Source organism: Scatophagus argus, chromosome 11, assembly GCF_020382885.2.
Source record: "Scatophagus argus isolate fScaArg1 chromosome 11, fScaArg1.pri, whole genome shotgun sequence".
Lineage (NCBI taxonomy): Eukaryota > Metazoa > Chordata > Actinopteri > Scatophagidae > Scatophagus > Scatophagus argus.
This window is the reverse complement of record NC_058503.1, coordinates 23,356,636-23,372,413: the sequence shown is the minus strand read 5'-3', so window position 1 is coordinate 23,372,413 and position 15,778 is coordinate 23,356,636. Positions and strand designations below refer to the sequence as shown.

The window sequence follows — 15,778 nt, the reverse complement described above, 5'->3', positions numbered from 1 at the left end:
AACACACATACCGAGCACATTGACTCGGACGTTGACATGTTTCTGTCCAGACTTGTTCTTGGCAGTGATGGTGTAACGTCCAGAGTGGCTCCTCAGACTGACAGGGATGGTCACAACAGACGTGGTGTCGGTGGACTCAACCTGAATGCATGAAAACAGTTTGAAAATAAGACTGGATCCACAAAACATGAACGCAGTTGACCTTCAAAAAGTATTCTATAAAACGTACAGTTAAAAATAAAAATAATCAACGCTGTGATTAAATAATTCAAACTTCGAAAGGTTCTCTCTTTGTATCGGTTGATTTTCAGTTTCAGGGGATGAGAATATCTGGAATGCTTTACTGAAAATTGCTTCTCAAATAGATTGTTTAAAGAAAGAAATGTGAGTAGATTTTACTGGAAGATGTGGTGAGAAAATGATTGTGTTGCTGTCTTACCTCTGAGTCCACAGGCAGTGTGTGCAGTTTGTTCTTCTTGTGTGACTTGGCTTTGCCATCAAAGTCCCAGGTTACCTTGGGAACAGGGCGGCCTTTGATGGTGGCAGGGATCCTAATAGGATCTCCGGCACGGATGCAGAGCAGGTCGTCTGCCATTACGTCAATGTTGATGGAAGGCCCAACTGTCATATAAGAAACATCGGCGGAAACATCAGTGACAGAAGAACATGAACAGAAAATCTCAAAATGATCATATATTGAATGGGGTGAGACTTCTAAGTAGAACATACGCTGAATGTCTTCAACTAGAACCTCGCCGGTGCGGGGGCTGGGGTCTGACTCGCCAACATCATTTACGGCGATGATCCTAAAGCGGTGGCGTTTGAGCTCGCGGAGACTGGGCACAGTGAACTCAGTGGTGGGGTGCAGGGTGTCTGGGTCGTTCACCCTCACCCAATCTGATTTGCCCTCATCCTGGATCTGGATGATGTAGCCCTTGATGGGGCTGCCTCCATCCCTCTCTGGCGGCTTCCAAGACAGTGTGACACTGTGCTTTGTCTTGTCAACCACCTCAGGGGCAGCAGGCATGCTGGGAGGAGCTGGAGTGGAGAACAGCAGTTTGTAAACAAAATAGCATCCAATATGGGGAAATCAACTTGATCATCATCTTCCAACAGGCAGGGGAAACTGTCTCTTTGAGAATATGTTGGACTTATTACATGAAGCTGAAATCCTGTTGTTTGTTACTCACTCAGGGGATCGACAGCAAAGGCGGAGTCAGATGGTCCACTGAACGGCCCAGTTCCTGCAGAATTGCAGGCAGCAACCCTGAACTCATATTCTGTTCCTTCGATCAAACGAGTCACCTGAGAGACACGGAAAAACAAGACAATTCAACAGACTCCTAAAAGACCTTTCTAAAGTACCGTGATCTTCCTTTCAACAGGTCTGTGAGGGTTCTTACAAGTGGTCTGTTTACTTTCCTTTATTAACCAATAAGTGTATGCACACATATAGACACTGTGCACATACTAACACATACAAAGGCTGCAACAGATGACAATGATTTACAATGTCAATAATTTACATATAACCAAGTCCCAGCTCACCTGGTACTCCCAGCCTTTCATGCCCCTCTTGGTGACAGGCATCTTGTTGACTCTGGCCCAGTAGTCAGTGCCTTTCTCTCTCTTCTCCAGCCAGTAGCCGATAATCATAGAGCCACCAGTGTCTCTGGGAGGCTCCCAAGTTAGGGTCATGGAGGTCTTGGAGTACTCTGCGATGGTTGGTTTCTCTGGCGGTCCAGGAAGACCAAATGGATCTGTGATCTGGACTTCCTCCGTTGCGCAGGGGTCAGATATACCATAGCGGTTCTCAGCTCTAACCCGGAACAGATAGGTCTTGTTTGTCTCGAGGTTCCATACCTGGAGAACAGGGAAGTGTTGTCACCATTAGAACCTAACCCAACAACCCCATTATCATTGTTATTATTGCTGTCAGGACATACCCCGTATTTCCTGTCGATGATGCTGTTCGTTACCTCCACCCACTGTGGCTCAGGTGGAGCTTCCTGTCCCTCTTCTAGCTCTGGTTCCCCCTTCACTACCTCCATCTTCTCAACAATGTAGTTAGTCAGCTCACTGCCACCATTATCCAGTGGTGCATCCCAATGGAGGTAGCAAGACTCTGCTTTAATGTTGGAAACTGTGACATTCCTGGGTGGAAGTGGTCGGTCTGAGAGGAGAGTAAAACACACTTAGTTTATACTAGATTTTACATATGGATAAGCACATTGTGAGTTGATGGCATGTCTAAACTCACCCAGCACCATGACCGAGATGGTGTGTTTGGCTGAGCCCATGTTGTTGGAGGCAGACACAGTATAGCTGCCACGGTCCCTCCTGTTGGCTGCTGGGATTGACAGCATGGTCTTGCAGTTCATCCTGCCAGTGACTTCGGTCTCCATGAGCAGAGTCTCTGTGGGCTTCTCGATCACCACATCATCCTTGGACCACTCAACCTTCGGGATGGGGAGACCCAGGACATCAGCGGGAATCTCAATGGACTCACCCTTCCTCACAGTAATGGAGTCTCCCTTGAAGTGTTTCAGCATGTGGACCTCAGGAGCCACTATGAGGGACAGAACAGGAACAAAACAATTCAGCATACATGAAAACAGTAGAGAGCACCATTAGCATCTCTAATGGTTTGATCCCATTCATTTTTAATTGAATTCTCTCAAGAAAAAAATTACTTGGCTTGTTTACTGAGCATAAAAGTAGGATTAGGGGTTTTATGACGCTAACATTATGCCCTACCTTCATCGTCTTGGATGACCACAGTGAGCGGGATGGATGGCTCGCTCTCTCCAATTAGGTTGGCGCACTTGATCCTGAACTCATACATCCAGGCATCATCCAGACCCTCCACAGTCATGGTCATGTTCGGGCAGATCTCCGTGTTACAGGGCTCAAAGGCCTGCTGGTCCTGTCTCTTCTTCTCAACAAAGTAGCCGATGACAGGGCTGCCGCCATCATTACGTGGTGGCTTCCAGGCCAGTGTGATGGAGTTCTTGGTGCGCTCGGTGTAGTGGAACTTCTCGGGGTACGATGGTGGACCTGGAGAACCAACCAACAAAACAACGATTATCCAAGACCATTAATCATGTCAAACTCAATCCTTGGTCGGCTCACAAGGGAGAATTTTAGCATTCATTTGTGAATCAAAATCAAATAATTTTAGGACTCACCCTGTGGGTCCACAGCCTTGATGGGTCCGAGCTCAACAGGTGGGCCCATGCCATACTTGTTCTTTGCGATGACCCGGAACATGTACTCCTGTCCCTCCATGATGCCGACACACTCACACTTTGACGAAGTAGTTTCAACAGGCTGCCTCCATGTATGCATCTTGGCGTCTCTTCGCTCCACAATGAAGCCAGTCAAGTCGCTGCCTCCATCATCCTCCGGGTCGTCCCAGTTCAGGAAGATCATCTTGCGAGTGACGACAACAGGTTTCAGGTCCGTGACCGGTCCGGGAACATCTGAAGATAAAACAATATTATCCTTCTGTGTTCATTTTTATTTATTGGCTTTGATTCACTGAAAGTTAACTGTCAAGTTTTACCATGAAGTCCTTCAGTGTCTTTGTCAACTGTCACTCACCCATGACCTCCACTCTGGTGGAGGCAGCCCTGGTGCCGCTGGGATTGCAGGCAGAGATGTGGTATTTACCGCAGTCCTTTCTCTGAACGTTCTTGATTGAAACAATGCTGTCGTTGCCCTCGGTGAGGATCTCCACACGGTCTTTGTCAGGTTTGGCATCGTCAATGGTCCAGGTGATAGATGGGTAGGGTTTACCTGTGACTGTAGCGGGTACACTGAGGGTCTCTCCAGCTCTGATGATCACGCCATTTTTGACAGACAGATCCAGTTCAATCACCGGCATCTCTGCGGAGGGCGACCATGATGAAAAAAAGAAGAGATTTTCATCAACAATGAATCAGACATCATTTGACCTGGTAAAATCCCAGTTTCACTCTCCATTTGTTTGCTCAATCTTATTCTGTTCTTGGCTGACCTGCAGGATTCCTGACGAACACAGACTCTGTGAATCCTGGTGTTCCCTCTCCAGCAGCATTGCAGGCAATGACTCTGACCAGGTACTTAGCTCCCTCACGAACTCCATAGACGGTGAAAGTCCGGTTCTTCCAAGGACGCTCTGTAGACCTGGACCAGTCCTTGGTACCAGCCATGGCCTGAAGAACACCACAGAACAACAAGTCTGAATTGAAAACAATGCAGTTTAAAGTCTTGGGTCGAGAAAGTCTGCTTCAGTAAAGGTGAGAAAGTGCGAGTCGAGGTGATTTGATAATCTGACCTTATCAACGTGGTATCCCAGGATCTCTCCTCCACCGTTGTCGGCAGGTGGATCCCACTCCACCTCGATGGAGTGGTCTGTGGTTGCTGCCACTCGGGCAATTGGAGGACCAGGAGGTACTGAAGAAATAACCAAATGAACATAGATGTTAATTCCTTCTCATAACTCTAAAGATGCTTCGTCAAAATAATGGTAATAATATCTAATCTAATAACCATCTGGAGAAGTTTTTTAAAAATATGCGATTGCAACCAAACATTTTGTGATGTCCACCACAATGACATAAATAAGAAGGCAGAAAACAGAGCTGTACAGAACAGATGGTTTAAAACAGTTTACGTACAGATCGGAGCCTGGGCTGTCTTGGGATCAGAGGGGATGCTGAACTTCCCAGGGCCGGCCTGGTTCTCAGCCGCCACCCTGAAGATGTAAGTGAGGCCCTCCAGGAGACCTTCAACATTCAGCTCAGTGTCAGGAATGATGTTCCTAAAGAAGAGGACGGAAGGGAACAGTCAGGCAAAACGATTATTGGTAAAATGGTACCTGCAGGTGTTGAGATGTCCCCAGATGTAAGCCGATACTAATTTGCCGAGTCTCAGTAGAGAAAAAAGGATTTGTGTTTTTTCACCTGTTGACACGTGCCCAATGTGAACTGTTGATCTCACGGCGCTCCACCCAGTATCCCAAGATGGGGCTGCCATTGTCGTTTGGTTGGTTCCAAGTGACCAGCATGCTGTGGGCTGTAATGTCGTCAATCTGTGGTTTATCAGGAGCCTCAGGAGGTTCTGAGCAGGACAATTAGACAGGACAGCAGGAAAAAATATTCAGTCAGATCTTCATTTGTGCTGTTTTTCAACATTTCTTTAGAGTTATTTCCTTATTGACTTGCTAAGAAAACAATAGATTAGAGTCTCCAAATCGTTTAAAGTTTGTAGTTTTCTTTAGGGATTAGTTGTTTTTGTAAGCTAACAACAATGGTAAATTTCCATAAATGTACGCTAACATTGTGAGCTAAAATGTGATCTAGCAAAAAAGGAAACTTACAATGCTTACAAACATCTAAGCTTAACAAAAACAATCATTTTCATCTAAAATTGCATGTTAAAAATGTATTTATGAAAGCATACGTGACAGAAAAACAAATTAAGAAAAAAGCATCAATCATCAATAACATGAACAAAGACATAATGATAAATAACACCATACCGAAAGGATTCTTAGCGACGAGTGGTTTGGAGACGCAGTATGGACCAGCGCCATACTTGTTCTCTGCTACTACCCTGAAGATGTACTCCTTCTTCTCGATGAGTTTAGGCACCAGGTAGCGACATCCTCTTAGAGTGGAGGTGACGCTGCTCCAGCCGATCTCCAGCTTCGAGTTGTCTTTCTTCTCCAGAGTGTAGTTGAGGATCTCACTGCCGCCGTCATCCAGAGGAGGATCCCACTTACAAATCACAGAGTTCTTCCTCACCTCCTCAAATGTGAAGTTCACTGGAGGCCCAGGGGTATCTATGGACAGAAGGAACGTTTTTTTTTTTTGCGATTTTTGTTATGTTGATTTTTTTATATGTACGTGTAATCGTTTATGGAATTAATTGTTTGATTATAAAACAGTACAGTGGGGATGGGCATAAACATGGAGGGAGATGTACTGTGTTGATCTAGCTGTCTCTGTGAGTCACTGCATTTTTTGTAATTTTAAATACCAATTAAAGCAGTTGTCACTGACTTCATGAAGAACTGATCTTAGAAAAGAAATTTGGTGAAAATTTTGTATAATTTAAAATTTAAAATTTTACAATTATACAGTTTTATTGAAAATCTACAATAAAAAATAAAATAGAAAAGTAGAATGGAATCATTTTCAACTAATTCATTAGCCATTTCTTCTCTAAGATTTTAAAGTTCTGAAGATAAGGAAAATATCTGTCAAATAGTAATATGTTAACGCTGCTTCACCACATTTATTGTTACGTGTAGGCATTCAGCTATCCATGATTACCATTATCAGCAAATGTTCCCATTATTTCCTCATTCAGTTAATTATTTAGTATATGAAGTATTAGAAAAATTTGTCTTGTTTAGTCCGATCCAAAGTCGGAAACATAAAGACAGTCAGTTAGTTGTGTGAGACAAAGGACAGCAGCAAATCCTCGTGACTGAGGAGCCTCCGCTACACATTAAACGCAGTTCAGCTGAACAACAGAAAAGAAAGAAGATTTCTCACCAAGCACGTTGACCTCGCAGGTGGCTGAGGCAGTGCCATGATCGTTCTCCACCTTCACCATGTAAACGCCGTGGTCGCTGCGGTACGAGTCCTTGATTACGACAGAGGACATGCCCCTGTGGCTGTTGTCAATGGTCAGACGTTCGTTCATCGTTGGGTAGTCGGTCTCCTCCACCTCGGGTTCTGCTGCCTCCTCTTCCTTCTTCTTCTCCTCCTCCTTCTTCTCCCCCTCTCCCTCCTTCTTCTCTTCTCCTTCCTTCACTTCTCCCTCCTTCTCTTCCTTCTTCTCAGCTTCTCCAGTTTCCTTCTTCTCCTCCTCCTTCTTCTCCTCCTTCTTCTCTACCTTCTTCTTCAGGGGTTTTTCAGGTCTCTTGCGGAGCGGCTCAGGCCGGATCACCTGGTTGTTCCAGTACCAGGTGATCTGAGGATATGGAGAGCCAGAAATGTTGGCGTCCAGGCAGATCTCGCAGCCTCGTTTCACACTGAGGCCAGACTGCAGGCTGCCGCTCAGGAAAACCTTTGGACGGTCTGAAAGAAGTCAAATCAGCAAAATGAATTCCTCAGCTGCATTATTATCAAAGACAAAAGCTGCAGCCCTCTGTAGTTGTACATATTGCTTTTATGTCTTAAAGGAAATTAATAGTTTGAGATATATACTTCACTTTGTTTCTGAAAGTTACATGTTTCATGTTTGTATGCTACTTATGAAGCTACCACCATCAGCCAGCCAAGTCAGCTGAGCATACAGAATTGAAATGGGAAAACAGTTCCTATAAAACGTTTTGATGCTGCACAGCGTATGGATATTGTAATGTATTTGCTTTAGCTTTCTTTGCTCTGCAATGAGACTGTGAAACTGCTTTTGTCGGGAGCAAATATCATTTTTACCGATGGCGTCCGAAGCCTTGACGAATGGCGTGTTGCGAGACGGCTCGCTGACCCCGGCAGCGTTTTCGGCTTTGACTCTGAAGGTGTAGTTCTTGCCCTCCGTTAGCCCTCTGACAGTGTAGGACAGGACAGGCACCAGGAAGTCGTTGCACCTCTCCCACTTGTCCTCGCCCTTCTGCTGCTTCTCCAGGACGTAGCCCATAATCTTGCAGCCGCCGTCGTACATAGGCGGCTTCCAGGTCAGAGTGATGGTGCTTGACGTGGGGTTGTGGGTCTCCACATCCACCGGTGGGTCAGGAGCATCTGAGATGAGAGACAGATCGTAGTTTGATTTGTCTTGGACACAAACCAACGACTTTTTGGACTTTTATAAGTTGTTTCTTACGTTTCTGGTCCTCTGCGATGACAGGATTGCGGAGCTCAACAAACTCTCCTCCCCCGATCTTGTTGACTGCCTGGACTCGGAAGTAGTACTCTCCGTTGGGGATGAGGTCTTTCACGGTCCAGCTCACCTTGTTTTCTCCAGACATCATGTTGACATATGTCCTCCTGCCGGCCTCACGGCGCTGCGCACACACACAAACAAACAAACAACAAACCAAAAAAATTTTTTTTTCACACCCAGCAGTCTTTGGGGCCCTGATTCAACACGGTCTTCACAGCTCAGAAATGAAACCATGCCTCCGTCTCTGACCTGCAGGACATAGTGAATAACTGGGCTGCCGCCGTCATAGTCTGGAGGATCCCAGGACACTTTGCAGGAGCTCTTTGTGATCTCAGAGGCCAGGATTTCTTTACAGGGCCCAGGAAGACCTAAAGACAGGAGGACAGAGTGTTGAAAAATAACCTCCTGCTCAGAGACCAGCAGACTGATGTCTGCATGATGACAGACACGTGCGATTGAGTACCGATGACTTTGACGTTGATGGTGGCGCTGGCAGCTCCCAGTCTGTTCTCAAGTGTCACTTTGTACTGTCCTGCATCAGCATGAACGCTGCTGTCAATCTCCAGGTGGCAGGAAGTATACTCCTTCCTGTTGAGCACAAACAATCCCATCAGCCACTGCTGCTCATGCTCACAAAAAGACACTAGACCACAAAAGACTGAAACAAAAATGTTTAAGTCAGAGCCAAACGTATTATTATAAATAAAATTTCTGATCGGGAACTAGAGGTGAAACAGATGATCAGCAGTATCTCAAACATGAGAATTTGTGCTTTCTGTTGAATATAACACATAAACTGGTTCTCTTTGAATTTTGGACTGCTGGGTCAACATAAAAAATGTCAGATACTTTTTCACCCAGCATCAGGTTCATGACACACATTTTATTAGAGAAATCAACTTTCCTTTGAAAGGTTATGTGTACAAATTTTAGAACCTATTCAACACTGGCTCACATTAGAGAGAACAGCCAGCTGCCCGCCGTGCCTTAACAAATGAGACGTCGCACTGACCTGAAGCCGAGGCGTTCGTCGGCCTTCAGCTCCTTGCCGTCTTTGTGCCAGGTGATTCTGGGTGAGGGGACAGCTCTGAAGGGAACCGGGATGTGCAACTTCTCTGTTTCCACAACAACAAGGTCCAGAGTCTGGAAGTCCAGTGTTGGGTTACCTGGAAACCCAGAAAAACAAACATACTCATTCAGCTGCTGGTGTGAATTTGATGATGTCAAAAACTTTGCACAGGAAATGAGATGTTGGAAAGAGATTGTGAAGTCCAGTAGATGTTCTCACAGTCAGATTCGTTGGCGAAGACGTTCTCAGAGATATCAGAGGGCTCGCTGACTCCAACAGCATTGATGGCCCTCACTCTCAGGATGTACTCCTTCTCAGGGACCACACCTTCCTCCACACGATACTTCAGCTCCTTCACTGGACGAGAGTTGACCCTCATCCATTTCTCTGTCCCGGCCTCACACATCTCAATGTGGTAGCCAGTGATGGGGCAGCCACCATCCCTCTGTGGAGGCTTCCAGGCGATGGACAGGAAGTCCCGACTGGCTCCAGTCACGTGCAGCTCAATGGGAGGTGATGGAACGCCTGCAACAGGACAGATGAATTTAGATTTTTTTTCCACATTCTTAATTTTTTTAAATGACCTTATTAGTGGCCTAACCTGTTGGGTCCTCGATGGTGAGGATCTCGGTGGGTTCACTCGGATGACCAACGCCGGCTTCATTCTCAGCGCTGACCTGGAACTGAACTTCTGTTCCCTCAATGACGTCTGTCACTCTGTACTTACAGTCTGGGCCTGACGTCTTCCCGCATTTCACCCAACGAGTTCCAAGCTTCTCCTTCTTTTCAATAGAGTACCTGAAGAGCACAGTTACCAAAAGGTAAACACACTTCAAACTGACAAACATCACTGGCTTTCAACACTGAGGAGATAAACCTGCAGCAATTTTAGAAAGTACACATCATTTTCAGGATATATAAATGTCAGGACTAGAATCAGACACACGGTCCAGAGGACTTTTTATTTCATCTTTATAATGACATTTGTTTAAAATACTGTTAGCAGCAAGTAAAAAAGCTAGGGGAAACTGGGGGAAATTATCCCCGTACACATGACCACAGGTTTCTTATTGGTAATAATAAACATTTGGATGAAATAACAAAGCTACCTGAGGATGGGTCTGCCACCGTCGTTTTTAGGTGCCTCCCACTGCAGGTCCACGTATCTTTTGGTCACAGCATTGACAGCGAGGGCATACGGTGGCCCAGGAGTGGCTGTAATGAAAAAAAATCTCATTATCCTACATCAACATAGCGAACTATGGGGATTTTCTTCACCCTCCTAAATAACATAATTTATGTAGAAATGATTCTCCCACTTACTGAAAGTGTCTTTGGCCAGCACAGAGTCCGGCAGCTCACAGAAAGGCCCAACGCCCACAGCGTTCTCGGCGGCAACACGGAACACATAGAGCGAACCTTCGTTGAGCGGCGTCACGGTGTACTTCAGCTCCTTGACAGTGGTGTCGACGGTCTGCCAGCCTTTACGCCTCACATCACGCTTTTCCACCACGTAATTGGTGATTGGTGAGCCCCCGTCTCGCTCAGGAGCCGTCCACTTCAAGTCGGCGCTGTTCCTGCTGATGTTGATGACATCCAACCAGCGAGGAGCTGAAGGTGGGTCTGAGGAGATGAAGACAAAGATTTGTTTATGTAGGCTCTCTTCCCTCTCTGTCTTTAAGAGTATTTTTCTAGATGTGCTTGTATCGTGAAAAAGTAGTTAAGTCATGTCTGGACAAATTTGTTTTTGATGCTTTGTATGAAATGCATTATGCCTTTTTATACTAACACATTTTTAATGTGACTCTTAAATGACTGGAATCGGGTAACTTATTGCATCAGGTAAATTAGTTCCTCCTGCAATATGATAATACAGTTGAGGAGTCTGCATGACAGAGCATACCTGTGTCCTATCCTCAGTTTAACGTTTGGTGGCGTGTTTTGCCCCTCTATACCCTGGGGAAGACTAAGTTGAAACGTTGGCAATTTATTCGACTATTTTCCGCATTCTTCTGCTCTCTCATCCCCCCTTTTAACCCCTTCCCCGTTTTAGCATGTTGTGTCTACTTACTGAGTCTCTCTTTGCAGAGCACTGGGTCACTCGGCTCGCTGGGTTCACTCTCTCCTGCCACATTAACAGCTCGCACCCTGAATGAGTACTCTTGCTTCTCCATCAAGCCCTTCAGGAAGTGTTCCAGGATGCTGATGTTCTCTGCCACGCGGATCCAGTCCACGGTACCGCTCTTCAACATCTCAATGATGTAGCCGTCGATCTTTGCTCCACCGTCATGCTCTGGTTTGGTCCACATCAGGAAGCAGGAAGTCTTAGCCACATCCTTCACAGTGGGTTTGCCAGGAGGCCAAGGAGGATCTGGAAGAGAAAGACCATGATGTTTTTAACTGGGAGGATTTTTGATGCTTACACACAACTTTAGTGAGTGGGTAGACGCTTTTGTACCAATTGGATCTTTGACAAGGATCGGGTCTGTCTCCTTGCTGGGTTTTCCAGTTCCAGCCAGATTCTCAGCCAGGACCCTGAACTTGTACTTCTTCCTGGTGGGAAGACCTTTGACTCTGCAGAGGAAAACATCCACACATTGAAATCCAACAAAGAAGCATAGTGTAAAATTCGTTTCAGACACCAGACAGTGGAGCTCACTCACCTGTAGTTGGTGTCTTTGATGGGCAACTTGTTGCATCTGATCCATTTGTCGTGGTCAGGTTCGTATCTCTCCACCCAGTATCCAGTGATGGGGCTTCCACCGTCCTCATCAGGCTCATACCAGGACAGAGTCACGGAGTCCTTTGCAATGTCTGAAGCCTCAAGCTTGTAAGGAGCTCCAGGAGTGTCTGGATATAAGTCAGGAGGCATGAGATTAGTGTAGGCAGTGTAGGCCCAAAGAAAACAAAAAAGTGCTATGGTCAGGGGACCTACCGAAAGAGTATCTGGCAATGATGGATGGGTGTTCGGCCGGTGGGCCAACACCAAACTGGTTCTCAGCGAAGACTCTGAAGATGTATTCCTTGAACTTAACCAGGCCTACAGCTTTGTATGTGGTCTGTTTAATGGTGGAGGACAGACGGTGCCAGATCTCACTGTCAGCAGCTCTGCGTTCCACAATGTAGTTGGTGACTTTGGCACCACCATCGTCTCGTGGAGGGTTCCAGGCCAAGAAGCAGGACTCATTGGTGATCTCAGAGATGTCGAAGGCAGCCGGAGGACCAGGCTTATCTGCGTGAGGAAGGTATATTTGAAATTTAATTAACCAGCTAACGAGAAAGTCAATACGAAAACCTTTTCATTCCTTTTGTCCACTGTCAGCTGGTCTTACCGAGGATGTTGACATCGACGGTGGCAGTGGCACGGCCGCTGCTGTTGGTGGCCTCAATGATGTAGGTGGAGCTGTCGTCTCTCTTGGTCTTGGCAATGGTGACGGTTGAATGTCCTGGCTTGGTGTCAATGGACACCCTGTCATCTGGTTTGAGCACCAGGTCAGCCTTAGTCCATTTCACCCGAGGTTCGGGCTTACCTGTCACCTCAGCAGGGAGTTCAATCTTGCTCCCGGCCTTGGCGGTCAGACCGGCCAGAAGCTTGGCATCCAGCTGGATCTCTGGAGGTTCTGCATGGACAATAAGGACAAGGGGTCAGTCAGAAGTGTGAATTTTAGTAAAATATTAACAGGAAGTTTGCTAAAGTGTTGAAGTATTATTTGTCCCTTAGCAGGGCACTTGTTAATTACAACAAACACATAAATACATTTAAATAACATTAATGTTAATTTACCGGCATATCACAATGTGTCACTATGTGTAGCCCACAGTGTGTTTTGTAGAACCCCCTTGGTGTTCTTTAGTGGTAATCAAGTTTGTTTTTGTGTTTTATGATGTTCTTAATAATCCTGATTAAACCTCACTCTATTGTACTGTTTGTACATGAGAGGATCAAGGTAAAAAAGAGTGATATCTGGGCACCTTTGGGATCGACTGCCTGGATCTCATCAGTGGCCTTGCAGGGCTGGCTGGCCCCAAGTCGGTTCAGGGCTCGAACTCTGTAGGAGTACCACTGGCCCTCGATCAGACCTGTCACCTGGAACTTCAGCTCAGGCACCATATCCCCGCAGGGCTCCCATTTATCAGCTCCTCTCTGGCAGCGGTCCACGTTGTAGCCTCGGATGTTGGAGCCGCCGTCATATTTTGGTGGCTCCCAGGTCAGGAAGATGCCACTGGCAGACTTGTCTCTCCACCTCAGGTTCTCTGGAGGGTCGGGGATGGCTGAAGGGAAACAAGATACAAGAGGTTAGAAAACTCCAAGACTTACAAGACTTTCTAGATACAATTGCTAAGATATGATTGGACACTGGTGGGGTTTATAATAATTATAATTATTTAATTATGAGAATAACCAGTATTTATTATTGTTGTTTTCATTTTTAGAATTTAGAGAACAAATATTAGTGATAATAACAGGAACAAAAAAGAAATAACGCTGCCATAATTGACAAAACATTACAAATGTGAATGAAATGGTAATTTTAATGTCTTTAATGTCCGACTCACTGGCAGGAGAGGAGACGTTGACAGGCTCGTCGATGTACGCCGGCTCTCCTGGTCCACACTTGTTGCAGGCAGTGACTCTGAACAGATACTCCTTCCCTTCAACCACGTCAGTGACAGTAAACTCCTGATCCTGGACACCTGTGGCAACCTGAGAGAAAGAAGGACGTGAGATTACACTCTCAGGTGGTATAATGTAGGACGTTCACTTGGTCAGAGGCTTGCATACAGACCTTGGGGAAGATCATTTTTACACTTGAGACGCATGTGAAAGTCATTATTATGACAACAGTTGTAATCTTTGGTTGGCTAAGTATATAATGTGTAACGCAGATGACGATGGCATACCTTGACCCAGGTCTTACGGGACACATCACGTTTCTCCACCTGGTAGCCAGTCAGGGGGCTTCCTCCATCGTGCTCCGGAGCCTCCCAGCTCAGGTGCACGTGCTGCCGGGTCACCTCCACAACCTTGAAGTCCTTTGGTGCGCTGGGTGCCGCTGGAGGACACAAATACAATGAAATTTTAGAACCAGGAAAGGTTCTTTATTGTAATTACAGTTCCTTAATTTGTGTGTTTCTAATCTGAAACTGCTTCAGATCAACTGCAGAAAACAGTTTTTCATTCAATACCGATGACATTGACTTCAATCTCCCCTGAGACAGATGTGACATCGTTCTCCAGCTGCAGAGTGTAGATGCCCTTGTCTGGACGGACGCTCGGCGTGACGATCAGTTCTGTGAATGTGGACCTGGTTGTCATGGTGACCCGTTCGTCAGCAGTGGTCAGCTCCTTCTCTCCAAAGGTCCACTTGGCTACGGGGATCGGGTATCCGGTGATGGGGACTCTGATGGTGAGAGGCTGAGGGACAATCACCTCCAGGCCGTCTTTGAAACCACTCAGGTCGAAGGTTGGACCAACTAGGGAGATTAAATAGAGACTTGATGGGAACTGAAACAACAATTTCAATTCCTATGGAAACTGATCCAGAATCAGAATCAGAATCAGAATCAGAATCGTCTTATTGCCATTGTAAGTGAAGAGGTTTCACATTACTAGGAATTTGTCTTGGTGATTGGTGCATGCATAGAACGTAACGAGTAACATATAACGGTAGAATAAAATAAAACAAAATAGAATAAGGTAAAACAAAATAAAATAAAATAAGTAAAATAAATATGTTTCTGGAGGTAGTCCAAAAGTGAGGTAGTGCAGGGTGGAAGTATAGTGCAAGTAGGTGAGGTAAACAGTGCAAATGAACAGCAGGTGGATCATGACATGTGATGTTTGACACATTCAATATCATTTCATTTTGGGTGTGTCATTTTCTTTCTTTGACAAGCTGCTTTCTTTCAACGTGCCTGTTTAGACAGTGAAAAGCTTTTACTGTGAGGCAGCTGGAGGAGTCTTATTGTCACTTTAAAGCCATAAAAAAACATGAATGAAACACATTAAAGAAGCCTCACCGTGTGGGTCGTCAGCCAACAGAGGCCCGATGATGTTTGACGGGTCAGAGACTCCGGCAGCGTTTTCAGCAAACACTCTGTAGTTGTACTTTGTTCCATATTTCAAACCAGATACCTGCAGTAAAACGTTACATTTGATGCATTAACATGAAGCAAAATTTGAAGTAAATTTTCAGAAAACTAATCTGACAGCGGTTGCAGGAAAATATTTCGAATAATCAGTCATCACACATCATTCTTTCACTTAGCCTGTTTAATGTAGTCTGATGCACTAACTCAGAATCAGGATTTATTTGAACTGAAATGCGTGCCTTGTAGAACAGGTCCGGGCAGAGACGGGCATTGCAGCGGAGCCACTTGTTGGTGCCGTCCTCGCAGCGTTCGATGATGTATCCGGTGATCATGCTGCCTCCGTTCCTCAGAGGAGTCTCCCAGGTGAGCTGCACTGAGCTCTTATTCTGGTCCTGCCAGACCAGGTTCAGAGGGGGACTGGGAGGCTCTGAAGGGGACACAAAATACAAATATTACTGGAGGAGACACAGACGTTAGTAGGGATGATGGCAATACTACTTTAACCACTGATACGACTATTGGATGAGGATGGTTGGACACAGTCCATGTTCGACTGATTTATGTCAGCTTGTGTGGCAGGTTTTCATGTATTTTATTACATGCTATATCTCATGTTTAAATCTATGACTGTTTATTGCTGCAAGACAAATCTCCCCTCTGGGACAATAAAGTTGAGCTGAAGCTAATGCAACATATGACAACATCTGAGTCTCGGTTGACAGTACAGGAAGTGTTTAG

The 15,778-nt window shown here is 45.7% G+C and overlaps 1 protein-coding gene across 1 annotated transcript in view; it reads right to left on the bottom strand.

Annotated features, from left to right (window-relative positions):
- ttn.2 (titin, tandem duplicate 2) overlaps nt 1-15,778 on the bottom strand; it is a 198,402-nt gene that overhangs the window by 71,360 nt on the left and 111,264 nt on the right. Inside the window, exons 126-161 of the mRNA XM_046403600.1 lie at nt 15,280-15,467; nt 14,969-15,083; nt 14,135-14,422; nt 13,850-14,001; nt 13,505-13,652; nt 12,920-13,219; nt 12,280-12,567; nt 11,883-12,179; nt 11,611-11,797; nt 11,406-11,521; nt 11,019-11,318; nt 10,271-10,570; nt 10,057-10,162; nt 9,549-9,745; nt 9,167-9,472; nt 8,891-9,044; nt 8,342-8,466; nt 8,128-8,246; nt 7,819-7,999; nt 7,434-7,736; nt 6,546-7,073; nt 5,525-5,827; nt 4,947-5,103; nt 4,662-4,804; nt 4,319-4,437; nt 4,019-4,196; nt 3,604-3,888; nt 3,189-3,482; nt 2,758-3,057; nt 2,261-2,569; nt 1,947-2,173; nt 1,549-1,863; nt 1,191-1,305; nt 730-1,038; nt 440-621; nt 12-141 (exon numbers count right to left, since the gene is read on the bottom strand). Coding sequence (XP_046259556.1) covers nt 12-141; nt 440-621; nt 730-1,038; nt 1,191-1,305; nt 1,549-1,863; nt 1,947-2,173; nt 2,261-2,569; nt 2,758-3,057; nt 3,189-3,482; nt 3,604-3,888; nt 4,019-4,196; nt 4,319-4,437; nt 4,662-4,804; nt 4,947-5,103; nt 5,525-5,827; nt 6,546-7,073; nt 7,434-7,736; nt 7,819-7,999; nt 8,128-8,246; nt 8,342-8,466; nt 8,891-9,044; nt 9,167-9,472; nt 9,549-9,745; nt 10,057-10,162; nt 10,271-10,570; nt 11,019-11,318; nt 11,406-11,521; nt 11,611-11,797; nt 11,883-12,179; nt 12,280-12,567; nt 12,920-13,219; nt 13,505-13,652; nt 13,850-14,001; nt 14,135-14,422; nt 14,969-15,083; nt 15,280-15,467 — 8,064 coding nt within the window. The remainder of the gene's footprint in view (nt 1-11; nt 142-439; nt 622-729; nt 1,039-1,190; nt 1,306-1,548; nt 1,864-1,946; nt 2,174-2,260; nt 2,570-2,757; nt 3,058-3,188; nt 3,483-3,603; nt 3,889-4,018; nt 4,197-4,318; nt 4,438-4,661; nt 4,805-4,946; nt 5,104-5,524; nt 5,828-6,545; nt 7,074-7,433; nt 7,737-7,818; nt 8,000-8,127; nt 8,247-8,341; nt 8,467-8,890; nt 9,045-9,166; nt 9,473-9,548; nt 9,746-10,056; nt 10,163-10,270; nt 10,571-11,018; nt 11,319-11,405; nt 11,522-11,610; nt 11,798-11,882; nt 12,180-12,279; nt 12,568-12,919; nt 13,220-13,504; nt 13,653-13,849; nt 14,002-14,134; nt 14,423-14,968; nt 15,084-15,279; nt 15,468-15,778) is intronic.